Source organism: Rutidosis leptorrhynchoides, chromosome 8, assembly GCF_046630445.1.
Source record: "Rutidosis leptorrhynchoides isolate AG116_Rl617_1_P2 chromosome 8, CSIRO_AGI_Rlap_v1, whole genome shotgun sequence".
Classification (NCBI taxonomy): Eukaryota; Viridiplantae; Streptophyta; class Magnoliopsida; order Asterales; family Asteraceae; genus Rutidosis; species Rutidosis leptorrhynchoides.
The window spans coordinates 333,976,705-333,994,190 of record NC_092340.1 but is presented as its reverse complement, the minus strand read 5'-3'; the positions used below and the strand labels follow the sequence as shown (position 1 = coordinate 333,994,190).

At 33.4% G+C, this 17,486-nt stretch overlaps 1 protein-coding gene and 1 long non-coding RNA gene across 2 annotated transcripts; both read right to left on the bottom strand.

Moving 5' to 3' along the window:
* Positions 1 to 5,301: 5,301 nt before the first annotated feature.
* LOC139865057 (uncharacterized) lies at positions 5,302 to 9,200 on the bottom strand. Its single transcript, XM_071853610.1, has 4 exons — positions 8,684 to 9,200; positions 7,133 to 7,273; positions 6,504 to 7,048; positions 5,302 to 6,085 (listed from the first exon to the last, which is right to left on the bottom strand). Exons 1-4 carry the CDS (start codon positions 9,198 to 9,200, stop codon positions 5,393 to 5,395), a joined length of 1,896 nt encoding a protein of 631 aa, XP_071709711.1. The 3' UTR covers positions 5,302 to 5,392.
* Positions 9,201 to 11,250: 2,050 nt separating this feature from the next.
* LOC139862414 (uncharacterized) lies at positions 11,251 to 13,805 on the bottom strand. Its single transcript, XR_011764175.1, has 4 exons — positions 13,392 to 13,805; positions 12,407 to 12,636; positions 12,190 to 12,266; positions 11,251 to 11,447 (listed from the first exon to the last, which is right to left on the bottom strand). It is a non-coding gene; the product is annotated as an uncharacterized lncRNA (long non-coding RNA).
* Between the last annotated feature and the right edge of the window lie 3,681 nt (positions 13,806 to 17,486).

Sequence of the window (17,486 nt, the reverse complement as noted above, 5' to 3'; positions counted from 1 at the left end):
TCGTAAATTCGAAAACGCAAGATCTCGAGGAAGGAACAACGACTACTACGCCTACTTAAATTTCGGGACGAAATTTCTTTTAAGGAGTAGGTAATGTAACATCCCGCCTTTTTCCATTTACTTTTCCGTTATACTAATTTAAACTCCGTTATATGTTTATAACGTCTCCCGTTAATACGCGTTTTAAAATATTCCATTTAGGTAATTTCCGCACCCGACTACAAACTTGAGGGACTAAAATTGACACGGGGCAAACTAATTGACTAGGTCAACTAGTCCACCCCAATCACCACCATTCAACCATCTCAATCTCTCTCTCTTTCTCTCTAGCAAGAACACACACACAATTACCAAATCCATTCAATCATCATCTAAATTCGATCTAGGAGGCTTACAACAAAATAAATTACATATTCGTGATCCTCTCTTCATCCTCTTCATTTTGGTACCAACTTCATCTCGTTTGGGTAACATTTCTAAAACTCTAGATTTCTCTAAATTCGTGTTTTTGACTTGAAATGGTGTTAGTTAGTGTCTATGGCTCATTGTGATGTCGTGTATGTAATTTGTAGGCTCGATCTTGTTATTTGGTGTAACTAGCATGAACACTTGAAATGGGTTAGTTTAACCTTTGATTTTGAATGATAAAATGTGTTTAGATGTTAATGGTTGTGTGTTCAAAGTGTTAGTTACTTCATTAACTTCGTTTTGGTGTGTTGATTGACATGAAAACCTTACATTAACATGATTAATGGTTTTCAGATGTTGGTTAGGGTTTGATAAGATTTATATGAACTTTTGATGTATCAAATGCTATGAAATATTGTTGATAAGTGTTTTGTTGCAACGTGTGTTTGATTACCTTCGAAACGGCATATCATACATGTAAATTGGTTACCCGAATCATGAAATGCGTTTTAGAACTTGAACCTTTGATTATGAATGTTTAATGCGGTTTTGGGTTGTTGTAGGTGTTAAATTACTTGTTGAAATGTGTCTAGTCATTTTCTTCGTCAAATTACCTTCCCAACGGTATAAAATACTTGACTTGATTGTTTGCGGATCATAAATTGTGTTTATTTGGTTTTTGGTTCGTGCACTTAGGAGTTCTGCATCAGACTTGAAATCCAACCTGGACGCCGTCCAGATACTTGGACGCCGTCCCAGTATTCAAAGCTGGACGCCGTCCAGAAAATCTGGACGTCGTCCAGATACCCTGGCAGGCTACTGTCCTCGTTGGTCATTTTACGGAAAATGTTTGATATGCTATGGACCTCCGATTCACATGTAACTTGTTCTAACATATTCATATATGATTAAAAACCTCAGAAAAATAGTTCGAGACCCGACCCGAACGTGTTGACTTTTTCGTTGACTTTGACCGACCAAGTTGACTTTTAATCAAACTTAACCAAGTGTTTGTGCAATCGTTCTAACATGCTTTTATAACTTGAATCTTGCATGAAACGTGACAATTTGACTCACATGTTGTAGTATTCGAGTCGTAACGAGCCATAGGACTAATTGAACATCTTTGACCTATCGTGTTTACCGTTATTGATACAACCTATTTGTTTAGGTCAAGATTAGCATTGTTCTTTGCACACGTTTACTTGTTGAAGTACTTTACTACTCGTGCACTCAAGGTGAGATCATAGTCCCACTTTTACTCTTTTGCACTTACATTTGGGATGAGAAAATATAAACGTTTCTTTTTACTAAGTGAACACAAGTACAGGAAAACAAACATTCTACATACGAGTTTGAACAAAAATCCTCAATTCGATTATCATTAGTTACACTTGCCGGGTGTAAGCGAGAACTTATGTTATATGGCCATATGGGTTTGACAAACCCTCATTCAAACGGTTCGCTACCGTTTACGAATGACATGTATTTTCGAGAAACAGTGTATGTTCTAACACTATTGTGATGGGGTTCTATGGAAGGAATGTTAAGCATTGATAATTGGGTGCTCGTGAAACAAACTTTTGGAATGTATTACTATTATCTCATTGTTGCAAATCTTGTGGTTCACTTGTACTTACTTACTTAAACCTATGATTTCACCAACGTTTTCGTTGACAGATTTCTATGTTTTTCTCAGGTCCTTGAACGATACATGATACATGCTTCCGCTCATTATTTTGATACTTGCATTGGATGTCGAGTATATATGCATACATGGAGCGTCTTTTGGCTACTTTTAAATTGTGTCGCATAAGTTTCATTTGTACTTATAACTTTGTAACGTAACTTGTGGTGGAACTATTCTCGTAAAATTTGAACAATCTTTACATTTGAAATGAATGCGACATATCTTTTGGTCAAACGTTGTTTTAAAGACTTATGACCACGTAACAGGACCTAAGTAGACGGCGCCGTCAATGACGATTTTGTCGGGTCGCTACAGATTCCAACTTCATCTACAACGTCAAAATCAGAACAACATATGAGTAATACATACAAAGTGTAACTAGGGTTACATAGTATAATGTAAAGTGTAAGAGTATGAAATATACCATTTTTACAATCAGGAACAGGTTCTAGCAGAGAAGATGAAAAGGGTTGAATGATTTAAAAGGGAAAAGATTGTGAGATACGAAAAAGCCAAAATCCTATTTATACGGAAAATACGGGAGTCAAAAAGTAACAAGGGTATAATGGTAGCCGTACACGTGTATCAATCTTAAGCTAAACACTTTGTTAAGATGTTCGGTGCACGTTAGCATCAACAGACGGTTGCATAATTACAATCATTACCTTTTCGGTAAACAGTGACAGTTGTCACCTCGGGTGCAAGAAATGCAGCCGAAATGACAGGTTGGTGACTGCACGCATACATTGCATTTAATGCCAATACAGTATCCGGTTACGCATATATACTTAAATAATCTTATGCACTTTCCGGTTACATTTGGAATCCAACTAGGATTTTTAAGCAGAATTACTAAGCATGCCACTTTGATCAAAGGGTATTGTTGTGTTTTATTATGTGTACGTTTTTTTACTAGTTCGACGTCATACACTAAATTTCATTGTATATAACATCGAACTGGGGGACTTAATGATACGCATATATGCATGACCATGCGGATTACGCATCCAATGCGCTGAACCGCACATTAATTATCATATAAGGCATATGGTACGGGTATAGTCGCATCTCATGTGCCTATACTATCTGATGCGAGTTTCGTATACTTGCATAATGGTTCAGTATATTCTAGAAGGATGTACGATATAATCAATTCGGATTCTTTTCCTTAAATAACGAAAGTTAGTTGGGATAAGATTACATTTAATTAGGGAAGAGATTCTATCGAAACCCTAATTCGCGAGCCTATAAATGCATAGCTCATAAACCCTAAAAAGATATTCGTTTACTCATACGTAACAACATCATACATATCTTCATCGTACGAACAAAGCTTCATACGATCTTAAAGACTTTCGGGTAAGACTCGGACTGTAAAACCTTCATGTCTTTGGGCCACTCAACCCCGTATGCTGGGTTGTTAGTGGACTCTCAAATCGGCCACCCTGTCGAAATCGAGACGATGCCGATGTGGGTTATCCATGACTAAGCGTCGGAGGTCCGAATTTTGTTAGTCCTTAAACCCTATCATGCACTCAAGCGTAGGTTCACCTTGACCTCGTGAAAATATGCTTGATCAGTTACAAATGTGTATATTATTATAAAATAGTTAGAGATACCGAGATGAAAAAAAAAAGTAACCGGTGATAATGCAATAACCATATAAAATATGATACACTAATTTTATTGATGATTGAAACGGTACTTTTACCTTTGAGTATGACTGTATGAGTATGAATCATTAAACTCGGGTAACTAAACCATAATCGTTTTAACTGTCAATATCGAATCGGATTTACCAAACTGAATATATAACATCAACCTTTCCCAACAACCTTCCCTTTAGTTCATTTGTAATGAGAGGGGCTGTGGGTTTGTGGTGTGAATTTTTTGGACTTTTTTGATTACTTGGCAATGTGAGTTTTTTCATGTGAAGTAATGATGATGTGAGTGAGTAGTGTTGTGATAATGTATTAAAAATAATTAATAAAATAGTAAAAAAGATTTAAAATATTATTTAAAAATAATATAAAACTCGTAGATATATACCCACGACCGTTAGTCCCCCGTGGAAAACCTACTCACGCCCAACTCATGATTAAAAGCCACGCCCATTACTTGCAAATTTGGTGTGAGATTTGTGCCATGTCACCAACCCACACGGTGAGTTGGCTCCCATTAATTACAAAGGGTCTTACAACTCTCTTCGTTCATCATTGCAATGTGAGGATGGGCAAAAATCTCGATAAATCGAAACTGAACTGGTATCGTACCGGTACGAAAATTGGTACCGACAGGGATTCGGTCTCGGTTTCGGTTCTTGAGTTTGGGTAAATTCGGTTTCGGTAAAATGGAGATCGGTACCAGTTTGGTACGAGAAAAACATATTTTAATATCGAATTGTTTTTTACGAGCAAAGTAGCAACTTTTATTATATTTCATCATATAAAAATTTGTATACACCAACATTTATCAAACTCGATAATTGGAGCACCCTACAGGAACTGATAGATATATACATTCAACTATTGAATTTAACCCTGTGTTGCAGCTCATGTGGTAGTGGTCTGCCTCTCTTAGCGAGAGGTCAGGAGTCTGACTCCCGTGAGGTGCAACATTGCACACAAGGTTGCCCCTTTACCCTTGAATTCCACCCAAGGGTATCTTTCACACACCGCATTGCGGAGACAGTGGGAGAGGGGGATTTTACAGCCCAAACCAGATATATTCGGCTGTTGAAAATTCTAATGAACTTGGGTCTAACCTAATCATCTACTTCATAGTTATACCTAAGGGTTAACCCATTGTACATTTACCATAATCTTCATCGAAAAAAGTTCATGAAACGACCATTTTTTAACAAACTACGTAGACAAACCGTACATCTCTTAACAATATATTTCAGGAGATAAAAAATGAGTCACAGATAGTAGCAAATACACATCACCTGAGTTGGATATACATATATCAAGCCACTAAGTTAGAGTAACGATTTGAATTTCTGGTTGTAAGAAGCCTCGAAATGGTACACTTGATGATGTGTAATAGTTTCTAATTAACTATATGCATAACAAATTAACATTATAGGAGTATTACTGATTAAGTTTATAGCTACAATCCCACAACTTTATTACACTGCATTACTACAAACAAAATAAACAAAAATAATCACATATTTTTTTTTTTTTTACCTTTTACCTTTAACCAGTGATCTCTGGAAAATTATTCACTTGTAAAAACCACATTAACAACAAAGTACAAACATTAATTGTTAGACACTAATCACTTTTAACCCTAAACAGGGGAGCGAATCGCTACATGGACGGTCGAGCCAGCATTCGAATGTAAAGATGGAGGTTTGTACTCCCAGGTCTCTTGTACATACTCAACTACTTCTTTCATTATCTTTTTAAGTACCTTGTATGCATCCTTCAAAAGTTTCATGTATTCGTCCACATATGAATACACGAAAATAGCTACCGGAAACACTGAAACAAGGTACAAAGTTAACTCAGTTGTCCACTTTGATTCAGTGCTAATAGTTATAAAAAGTGTAGCTGCAAACGCAACCATCATCATCGCCACTGAAATAATCAACAGAATAAGTCCTAAAAGTTGTCTTTCATAAAGAGACGAAGCAAAATCCTTAAACCGAAATGGTGATGTGACGATATTTAGAAACACTATAACTGATGATAACGCTGATGAGAGTGAAATTGCATCGGCAAAGGTAAAGAGAATAAATGCAGGTTCGTTCTTTAAAACTGGATGACCGTTATTATAACCTCCTGGTATTTGGTACGCTGAAGTAAACGCGACCGTTGCTATGAGCACAGCAACAATGGAGCAGTTTTTTGCATTCTCACACATCCAATTCTTTGCGTTTGATCGGAGTTTATCGTTGGTGTCAGCAAACACCTCATAAGGAGTCTTTTGACTAGCGTTCCACATCATCAAGTCTAAATTTGCTGTTAGCTTCTCCACCCTCTACATATAATCAACTAATTAGTAAAGATTATAAGATTAAATTATCTTTGCAAGGGATACTAATTCACATAGGCTATGTTTGATAAAAGTAGCTTATTGCTGGTAGCTGTTAGATATTTTATATGTACTTAGGTGTTTGACAGAGTAACTCAAATTGTTAAAATAGATAGTAAATTATCAAAAAGTTAGGAGTTTTTTCTTAAACGTTAGTTCTAGTAGTTTTTTACTCCGTCTAAAAGCTTTCAACTTTTTTAACCAAACGATATTTTTTTATTAGATAAGAGCTTTTTTTTTTTTTTTTTTTTTATAAAAAGCTCTTTACCAAACATACACATATTGTTCACGAAAATGTACGGTTTTTTAACGTAGCAAGGTAACCTAATTCAACTAATTCACAAGTCATAAAATACTAAATTACCGTATAAAGACGTTGATCGTGTTTTAGTTCTTCAGCAGGATGTTTTACATCCTCCTTTAGCAGGTCAACTTTTTGACCAACCATATGCAACAAAGTATTATACTGCTTGTCAACCCTTCCTTCTAATCTGTCCAATGGATACTCCATTTCTTCTAAAATATCTATGATTCGATTTCGCCTATACAAAATCGCCAAATGTAAAATGGTGCGTCCATCTTTATCCACATGTTCGACAGACTGAGGATGCCTGGTCAGCAATTCTCTAACAATCTCTGTTGAATCATGTATGGTGGCTAATAATAATGGTGTATCGGGTTTATTATAATTGGATTCGTATAACATCTTTTGTTCTTTCGATGTCCTTTTTGTATATGTGTGCATTTTAGAACCATTGTTATTGGCCCATGATTCGGTCAGTTTCCATGAATTGTCTTCCTTTATCAGCAAAACAGCGAGTTTCAGAGCCCATTCGCATGCATGTTTTTCTTTTTGGAGCTTTCTTAAATAGGAGAGCTTCACTCTGTTTTCAACATCTGAACTGATCACTATAAGAAAAAGATAAAATTTTGAGTTTATGAGAATAGATCGAGCTAAATGTTGTTGTAATTTATGTGTTTGTGTCATCTTACTCTTAAGCATCATGCGCTTGAAGAAACCTTTAGAATGAAATTCTGGTTTGATGGTGGAAAGAAGTTGCAAAGGTGTCATGTCATCTATATCCTTTTCTCCAATTAATTCTGGATAAGTGCTTGCTATGTTATGTGCAACCCCTGAAAAAAAAAAAAAAAAAAAAAAAAAAAAACCATTTTTTTTTACTCAAATTCGTAACCTAATCTGGTTATTTTGCTACGCTTTATGACCCTTATCTCTACCCACCCCAAGATATTCTAGCAAGGCCGGTCCTCAGTGTTCTGTTGCCCGGGGCGAATCGATCAAATAATGCCCCCTACTCTATTTATAAAACAAGTGTTCGAAAGCTAATCAACTTATATAACTCATTTTCACGTTAATTTTTTTAAATAAATTTAGTGTTACAATTTGAAGAGATAAACTACAATAAAAGTGATGACTTCGAGTCTAGTTAAAATTTTTATAGTGTCTTTTTGTTTTCATACGTGATTTAATTAATGCGTAAATTATAAAAGAAAAATATCAAGTTTACATTTTTATTCTTAAACATTTTTTTCAAAAATTGACATCTTAAAAAGATTCATTTTTATATTATACCAAAATTTGTGTCACAATAAAATAGGACTTTCAAAAAAGAACTTTTGTTCCTTGTAGAAATAATTAAATTAAGGAAGATATAAAAATAAGTAGTATTATGGAGTATTATATTAAGAAATCGATAAACTTATTTTATGAATTCACATTATTATGGCACATCTATTGCTAGAGTAGAATTTCAAAATTCATACGTGATTGTACAATTCGCTATATCTGTTGTACGATATATTGGATTTTAATAAAATTAACACATCTAACAAAGTAAAAAAAAGTTTACAAAATCAATGAACAAAAGATTTTTTCTCTTTCCAACTTTTAACCTTTTTTTCTTCCTCTCCTTTCCTCCATGAAATTTCTCCTCTGAACTTATAAAAAAAACTCAACCGTACTTAAAAAAACTCAGAATTCCAGATTTGATGCCCCTTAAAATGTGATGCCCGGGTGCGGTTGCCCCTCTAGCCCCACCCTAGGGCCGGCCCTGTATTCTAGCAAGGTTTGAACCTAAGACCTCACACTATCAGGACTCCAACTACTAAGCTATTTTGGGTTGGTTTGCCAATTAATATTAATATTAATATTAATATTAATATTAATATTAATATTAATACTATATTTGATAAAATAAACAGATATTATAAGTAATTACTCCCTCTGTCCCGTATTAATACGTAAGTACAACTTTTTTTATTGTTTCAAATTAATAGTCCACTTCTATAAATAGATAAGAGTAAAGATGTAAACTTCTTTTATACACTTATTTTATACATGTAAAAAAAATGTTAAAAATAAAGAGAGAAACTGTAAACTAAATAAAAAAATACACTATTATAATGTTATAATAATGACATTTCTTGTGTGTTATTTTATCTAGGACTATTAAACTGAGACAAAGGGAGTACTATGTTATAACAATAGAGAGCTCATAGGCACGTATGAGGAAAACGAACACTTACAATAGTTTCTGCTAAGAATTCCTATATGAAGTATGGTAAACCCATCATCCCTTTTAAGAAATGTCTTATAATGTGCTGCTGCAATTGCTCTGCATTCTTCATGAAGGAAGTTAAAAGGTTTTGTCTTACCGTGACGAGCTGCATAGAATAACGCAGTCTCGCCCTCTCTGTTTGTAATGTTAAGCAACATTGGAGCCTTGCGTAACAACTCTTCTGCAATCTTGACTGTGCCACTATTGGTGCCGGTCTCATGGAGAATGGTATTACCCCCATTGTTTTGCCATGTGAGTTTGTGATAATCGCATGGCGTTACCAAATCTAAGAGCTGGAGTGCTAAATCGACATTTTTATGGTAAGTTGCCATATGAAGAACGGTGTCATTGTGTATAGTGACCGTGTGTAAAGGACCTTTTGGGATTATTCGACATATATGGATCACTCGAGCATTGTCTTCAGTCATTAGAGCTTGATACAATTCTGCATTGATCCTTAATTCGTCTTCTTTTGTGAGAGCCATTTGGTGTGTATGTTTAGGGTGAGTGACGAAAGTTGTGAATTGTAGAGTATGGATATATGAATATATATAGACTTAAAACAGAATATTTTACATGGAATTTGTAATTACTTGTAATGTTTTCAAAGTAGAGAATCACAAAATACTTTGAATATGATTCAAAAGGGTATTGAAAGCTTAAAGATTTCTTACATAAGACAAGAAAAGTATGTCTATGATGATGCTAAATTTTATACTAAAGCATACTGGATAAGGTTTTGATGTTTAAGCTACCCTAAGAAATGTATTTTTTTTTATTTTTTTTTTTACTGAAATGTACGTAGTCTAGTTGGATTGTTTTTTTTTTTTTTTTTTTTTTTTCTTTTTTTTAGTTTGAACATGAGACAAAAACTGGCCATCCCATGAGCCATATGGTTCACGACGTCAATTAAATATGGGTAGCAAGAGTAAATGACCAATATATGTTTAGAACTTAGAAGTCCAAATAATGTACAGCCCATTATACAATAAAAATTCGTATTGTTATATTACAAGCCCAATGACCCAAGTATTTGTTTAAAAGTCCATAAGTTCACAGCTTGAACAATAAGAAACATCCAATGTTTTCCAATATTTACTCAAGTACCCATGTAGATACATCATATCTTATACGAGTAACATTTTGGCCAAAATTTTCTTTTTTTGCTGCCTATAAAGTGTCTAGCCCAAGACCAATGCCACACCATCAGCAAAACGATCTGCCAAATTCTTGTTCGTTTCCGGATGATATAATCTTTGTACCGATCAGCTAAAGGAGAAATACCATTCTAGTAATTAATTTAGAAACGTATCGTAATTCAGTTTCCAACCACCATGCACATTGCGTTTGATGACAGTTTTTTTTATAGTGAACAGACTGTTACTAAGTAAATAGTGGTAGCCCAAGTACCATTGCAATCTTCATGTTTGATTCAAATCAAACTTCTCACGCCTGTTAAAATACATGTTGAATGTATCTATGTCTAAATAAAGTTCAAAGAGAATGTTGATTTTGTCTAAAGATATATATCTATAAATTTTGTACTTTAATCATGTTGCTTCACACATACTTGGTATTTTATAAATTTTGTATCTCTTCCTTTCACCTTTTATTTTTGTATCTCATCTAATTTAATGTTTACCATTAAATCATTTTTCGTATTCGACTTGAATAAATATATAAATTTTAATATAAGTTATTAATTCACTACAAGAAAAATGCTCCTATAGGACCCCCAATTTGGTCATATAATGCCACTTTATAGGACCTTTGCGCTTGATAGGACCTACCAATGGGAGTTGTATCTAACGCGGTCGTATAAAGTATAGAAACTAAAAAGTGTCCTAAAAGGTAATAAGATTATGAAACCAATGATTAGGTCCTATAATATAATTAACAACCACAAAGAAAGGTCTTTAAAATACATATTAGCAGACATTTTTTGAAATTGAGACATACACAAGGCGTCCCAAAAAGTAAAAATAGATGACATAAGTACCAACAAAAGTGTCCTAATAAAAATTTATAATTCGTAAGGACCAAAAAAGTAGTCCTATTGTACAAAATTAGTACATTAGTACCAATAAACAGAGTCCTAATATAACGATATACTAGTTTGGTACCAAGAAAAAAAAGTCCTAATATGCACAAATGTTACTATAGTACCATATAAAGGGTCATAATACAATGATTTTTAAGGATAGAACAAAGTCCTAATATAAATATTTGAAACGTTAAAACCACAAAATAGGTCCTAATATATAAAGATATGATACTTTAGTACAATGAAAAAATGTCCTAATATAATGATATTATATCAAGTTTATTATGACATAATAATAGGGCGTCCTATCAAGTCATAGTATTCCCATATCCGGTTCGAATATTCGGATCTGGTGCAGATATTTGGTTTTGAATCGGATATTCGAATCTGGTTCCGGATCCAGATTTTCGGTTTGAGCTGTATTTCTCGGATCCGGTTCTTATTTACATCACTAGGATATTTTGAATTTAAACTATATTAAAAAACAAATATGAACTAAAACATAATTATACTTCAATATTTCAATAGAGTATTCTCAAAACTCAAACTAACACTAAACATGAAAAATTAATAAACGATAGAACATATAAAGACTCCGAATAACATTTAACAAAAATGTAAAATCAACAAGAAGCAAACGCATGCCGTCTTGTGTCAGCATCTATCTTTATCAATCCTCATATACCACCTACAAATAAACCATCCATGTATAAGCATAAAGGTACACATTATAAAAATCAATCTTATTTATTACAAGTTTACAAGGACATACACAATGGTTAGATATACTTATTCTAACTCAATTTCAGGAAGAAAATTGAAAGATGAAGATTATTATAGAGATCAACCATGAATCTCTTAAAATCATCAGACTCATACTTTTAAAATCTTATTACCACTTTGTACTTGCCATAATTACTCTTCTAATACGATTTCTATCCATCATCCATGGAGCCAAAACTGTGCTCGAGTGCTCTAAACCCATACCTTGCATATAGTCATATAGATACAAGTAGATTTAAACAACACACAAGCTTTCCTAACCTAAGTATATGTTCGACTATAAGCAAACAATGTAACAAACAAGCTATATCTCATCAAAACTATTTCAAACAACTCAAACTATATACATATAAATGTGCAATCTCTTCAAACTGAAATAATTAAGCTGACCTTGAGTGAAGACAATGCACTGCATCATATAAAACAAATATGATGATGATGATGAGTGTATTCATTGTAATAGTTTTAACTGCTTTCTTAATTAGCTAGTTAAGAGTAAACCATATTCAGCCGGTTAGTCACTTCCGCTTAGGCTAACTGTGCTATTCGTCGACAAAAATAATTAATTTGGAAATTACACACTTGACTAACATAAAATTAACTTGTAAAAAGAAAAATAAATGTGAACAATGTGTATAAGTACGTACCTGTATGTGACTTGCAACCTGATTACGAGTGAGATCTGGTACGTTCATGATGTCTAAAATTAAGCTTGCATGAGCTTCTGCCAAATGAAAACATGAAACGTGAAACATTTAACAATTATAAAATATTAATCATCATAAACGTACATCTTCAGCAAGTGAAATAAAGAACTTCTAATTAATAATGTGGGTCAATGTACAGTAGTTTCATGGCCTTTACATGGTTTGTCTTGCTCAACTGGTGTCTTTTCTTTATCTTCATTTTCCTGAACTGTGATCTCATCACTAACATCATCATCATCATCATCATCAACTCCAGTTTGTTTCGAGGTTCTCAAAAGACATCTTAACACAGTGCAGAAATGACTAGTATGAATATATACATCCTTCCAGGCAAATCAATGCACACATTGCCTTATTTTTCTTTTTACCATTTCTTGACTTATACACCTAAAAATCCTCATTCAAGAATAAGAAATAAAAAGGTCTTTAATTGAATCGAACACTAAAGAGGAAATTACAAAATGAATACTCAGAACAAATTAAAAAGCATCTTTGATCACAAACTTTTGTTAACAGTCAGCCAAAAGCACAATTTGCAAACATTGTAGCACCATGGTCGTTGATCATCAAGTTGTTGAATTATCCCTTCACATGTGTATTGTTCTGACTGACTGTAAGTTGTTGGTTAGTTATGGTGTTAAATAAATTTGTTATAAAGTAATTTTTTAACTAACTCGATGAAGGTCCGGGTTTGTGTCAGCACATATGAAAGCGTTTTCCGGTGGTTTCTATACTTTATTTGGCTCATTCTGTAGGAAGCTATGATGATAGTAAACATTACTATTGCAAAAAGTACCCATTTTTTTAATAGGGTTATAGTTTGTATAGCAGGCCAACAGTTTATAAAAATTAGTGAATGATACTCAGAAAACTTGAAGCATAGCTAATATAAACAGGTAGAAGCAAATAGTAAATAGTTAAGAAACACTCTATTCAGATAAGGGGGTTTATATTTAAGACCTGGAGCATATCAATACTAAGAAGAAAATCTTTATATACTATATATATCCTTGGTGCAGTCTTTCCAATGCTTTTCCTGTTGCCTAATAAAATTTTCTTTACCCTTATATTTATATACAATTATATTTATATATAATGACATCGATATCGATATACAAATTAAAATAGAAGCAGTCAGTTACCAATTGGATGAACGAAATTGAGATTAGTAGTCTCCAACGTAACCGTTAGCAGGATATCAAATTGGGAGCGAAAACTGAAACCCTAAATTTACAGAATCGTAAGAAGATCACATAGACAATAGCGGAGACGATAACGGTGCTTATGAAACCCTAAATTTACAAAAATCTTAAAAAAACGCGTAGCTTGCGCCGATGACGATGAAGATGATGACAGAAAGTGTTGGTGGTTATGACGTAATGAATTGTAGGCGGATAAGACGGCGGTGGATGCGAAGGTGATGGTGACGACGGTAAGGAGATGGAGTGGATGAGCGGTAGGTTACTTTAGAGGCACTCCATGGAGTAATCGTTTTAATTAGATCTCGTTGATGGTATAAGGAGACGGATCAGATAACAGTGGATAGGATACACACATATCTTAGAAAGTAACTCGTAAAATTAAGGGATCTTTCTTATCTATAATAAGAAAAGAAAAATATTATGATGCCATCAAATTTGAAATAGAGAAATTCCAACCATTAGATTAGTTTCACTTAATATAATCTCAACCATTCAAATTATCTATGTCGTCATTACGGATTATAAGGGACAGTTACGGATCTTAATTAACCACCTACCCTTCCCTTCATTTGCTATTGCTAACTGATTAAAAAAAAAAAAAAACCCAAATACGTACCGCTGTAACCCTTGATTCAATCACCTTCATCAAATAACCTTCTTTCACAACCGCTCTAATTTCTTTCCTATCATCCACGATTAACCATTAATACATCCAAAATCAATCCATATACAACAATCCTCATGTATCATTATGTTTTGTAAATCGGGTTTTTGATCAATAGTTAATAATGAAGAAGGTGGATTTGATGTTTGTCTCATGTCTGGTTACAACTTACAAGGTAAGAATTATTATGATTTAGGGTTTTCATTGGGTGTTTTTAATTGATTCTTAATACATTATATCATCTTAATTTCTGAATTCCATCGAGCCAAATATGAGTAGCTTTTGCATAATTTGCATAATTTGGCATTATAGCAAACTTTATTATCACATTATTGTTATGATGTTACTCATGTTGACTTGGGTTACTGATTTTCTATATCTATAGGTTAAAGTTGATCCAGCAAAACCAGCATCTCTTACATGGAAGCGGAAATTGAACACTAAAGAAAGTGTGATTTCAGAGTTTGGTATAAAGTCAAAGATGTGTTTGGTATGTATGTTATATTTACTCCAATTTTGCATTTTGTAGTCGTTTAATCTAAAAATCTATTTAAACGAAAATCTATTTAATTTTGCACTTTATGTGTTAATTATACATTCTTTACCAGTATAGGCTATTCACTTTGTCAAGAAAAACGAAATTAGTCATTCACTGTTTTGTCTATTGTTTGCAGTTTGGCCATTATAATTATTCCTTCCTTACATCAATGAATTTCTCCGAAGGGTGAAGGCTTTGTTTTTAGGCGATCCTGCTACTATAATGGTAGACATATCTCTAGCATTGTTTGGGATGACCAGGCCACTCAATTAGCTCAGTTTGTGTCTAGCAGCCTTTTGGATGCAAAACCGATTGGTATTCTCAACCATAATGCAAAACTGTCTAAATGGCGAGGGTATCGTTGTTTTCACCATCGATGAAGAAATCTGTGTGGATTTATTAATTGTTCAAAACATAATTCACTATATCGGATTACTAGACTTGATGAGCGGAAAAATATGTAACTACTTAAGGGAATTTTAAGAATAATTTTTTTTTTTAGAACTGCTTTAGAATAAATTAGAGTTTTTTATATGCGTTTCAAACTTATGGTGGCTGTGTGGTTGTCAGATTGGTGAAACTCCATCGACAATAAAATTTTGGTCATGTTATAAGTACAGATGGTTTTCAGCAATATTTAATTGTCTTTTGTATGAAAATTTTGTGATAACAAGGTAAACTGTTAATTGTTTTCAGCAACATTTTATAGTTCATTTCTTAAGCCTCATATTTAAATAAACACGATTTACATATGTTTTTGGATTTTGCTTTTCTATATATGTTTCAGAGACTTGATAATCCTGGATTGAAGATGGAGGTTAGTGCGTTTTTTTAAATTATTCTTTCTACCTCATGAAGAATCAGTTCAGATCATGGGGGATGTTATTTCAACCTAAGGTAAATAGCTCAAGCTGCTACATAAAATTTAATGCTTTTATATATTTGACAATAAAACTTAAATAGCTATCCACTTTTCAAATGTTGGTCATTGTGGTGTCAAATTGGTAATGGTTGGTTTATACATGCTTATTATGTTGTACTAAGTGTGTTGTCAAATTCTGGTGTCTTAAAAAGGATTTTTAGATATGGTTTGGTTAAAGGTTTAATTTTGACGCCTTTATGTAATTTTGAGGATTTGATGTTAACCCTATATATGTAGAAGGTCCTTTTGAGCTTCCAGTATCAAACATATGTGCATATATTGCAGAACCCATCACCCCCAAGGTTTATTTTAATTTTTTTTTACAAGGTGGTTAACTCTAGGATGACATGTTAATTTTTTGTTAATGACGAGACAGATTTGTGCATGTGGGGTCCGCGGGGGTTACCAGACCTGAAAGACCTGTACTTGATCTGAGTAAACAACCACCTGTTGTGAGATTGAATAAAGAACTTGGATCTATTTTAACGTTCAAATTAAAGGTTCTATTTCTACTGTATTTACACATACTGGGTGAAATTTGAATATGTAAAATTGAAAAAACTAATTTTTAATATCATTTGATTACATGGTGAGGATTTAATAAGGGAGAGTGGGATTCCGTATACGATATTTAGGCCTTGTCCGCTTACTGAGGCACCTGCAGGAGCAGATCTAATATTTGATCAATGAGACAATATTACTGTATTTTTCTAAACTTTTTCTTATCTATGATTTGGGTTTCGAGGGTGTATGATGGCTATTATGGGGACTTTTTCTTATTTTTTTTATATAATTTAGAGTTGGCATAGCGGGTAGTTCTTTAATCCAAGACATGGGCGAAAACAAGCATGTGGCTTGACCCAAAATATATAATAATTTAAATAACTATAGTAACAAATATGATTAGAAAACTTAGTGATTTATATTATTTTAATAATAATTTAACTTTTCAATTGAATCAATTATGAGGTTTCAAGTTTGTGGTCTTAATCCCAACATATATGACCAGTAATATGTAAAACATAACCCAAGTTGACACATTCTCAAGTAAATGGGTAGAAACTGCCACCTCTACTATTATTATTTTGAGTCATATGATAAGTGGGTTTATGCAGGGGAAGATATCAAGAGAAAAAGTTGCGAAGATTTGTGTAGCAGTCCTTGAAAGCCCATATGCATGTGACAAAAACTTTGAGGTTACCCCCCCCCCCCCCCCGTCATTGTTGATTTGCGATTTAGTGTGATATAATAAAGTGTTTTTTGCTTAGAAAAAATGACTTTTTCATATTGCTTTTTATCTTTCAATATTGCACATATGTCGACTCAAACAGGTTAGTGAAATGCGTTTTAAAAATAGAAGTGCAAATTTGGTTGCAAAACTATTTTTGATGTGGTGAGAATGAGGTTGTGTCGATTAAAAATCAATACAACAGTGCAGTCAAAGTCAGCAGCTTGTATATCGCATTTTGGGTTGCAAACGGTCAGCCCTAATCCTTCATTATCCCTTACTCATTTTATTATTTACATGATATCTATGTATCAATAGTAGGATAAAATATTATTAAGTGTCTATGTATAAGTTGATTATGTTTAAAGTCATTTTGAGATAACACTCTGTTCATTCATTCGTAATTTTGACTTTTTATGGTCAAAGTTCATTTTTTGGAAGTGTCTGATTGTTGAGTTTTGGTACTATTTTACGCTACTTTGGGGTCTGTTTAATGTCATGCAAAAGACCTCATTAGCTAATTTAAGTATTATGGGTCAAAGTCAACATTTTGTCATTTATAATTTTAGTGATTATGTAGAAGTTATAGTAACTTGGTGTCCTTAATTGTCGAGGTGCATTATAGTTGGAAGGTCACTCAAGGGTTAAAGAACATGATATGAATTTGTGCAGGGGATGTACAG

Bases quoted from the DNA above. Each gene is read 5' to 3' on its own strand.
- LOC139865057 (XM_071853610.1), bottom strand. From the start codon at position 9,200: ATGGCTCTCACAAAAGAAGACGAATTAAGGATCAATGCAGAATTGTAT. The intron at 7,049-7,132 runs GTAAGATGACAC...TTTTTCTTATAG, and splicing joins CAAGCGCATGATGCTTAAGA to TGATCAGTTCAGATGTTGAA. The intron at 6,086-6,503 runs GTAATTTAGTAT...GATTATATGTAG, and splicing joins ACGATCAACGTCTTTATACG to AGGGTGGAGAAGCTAACAGC.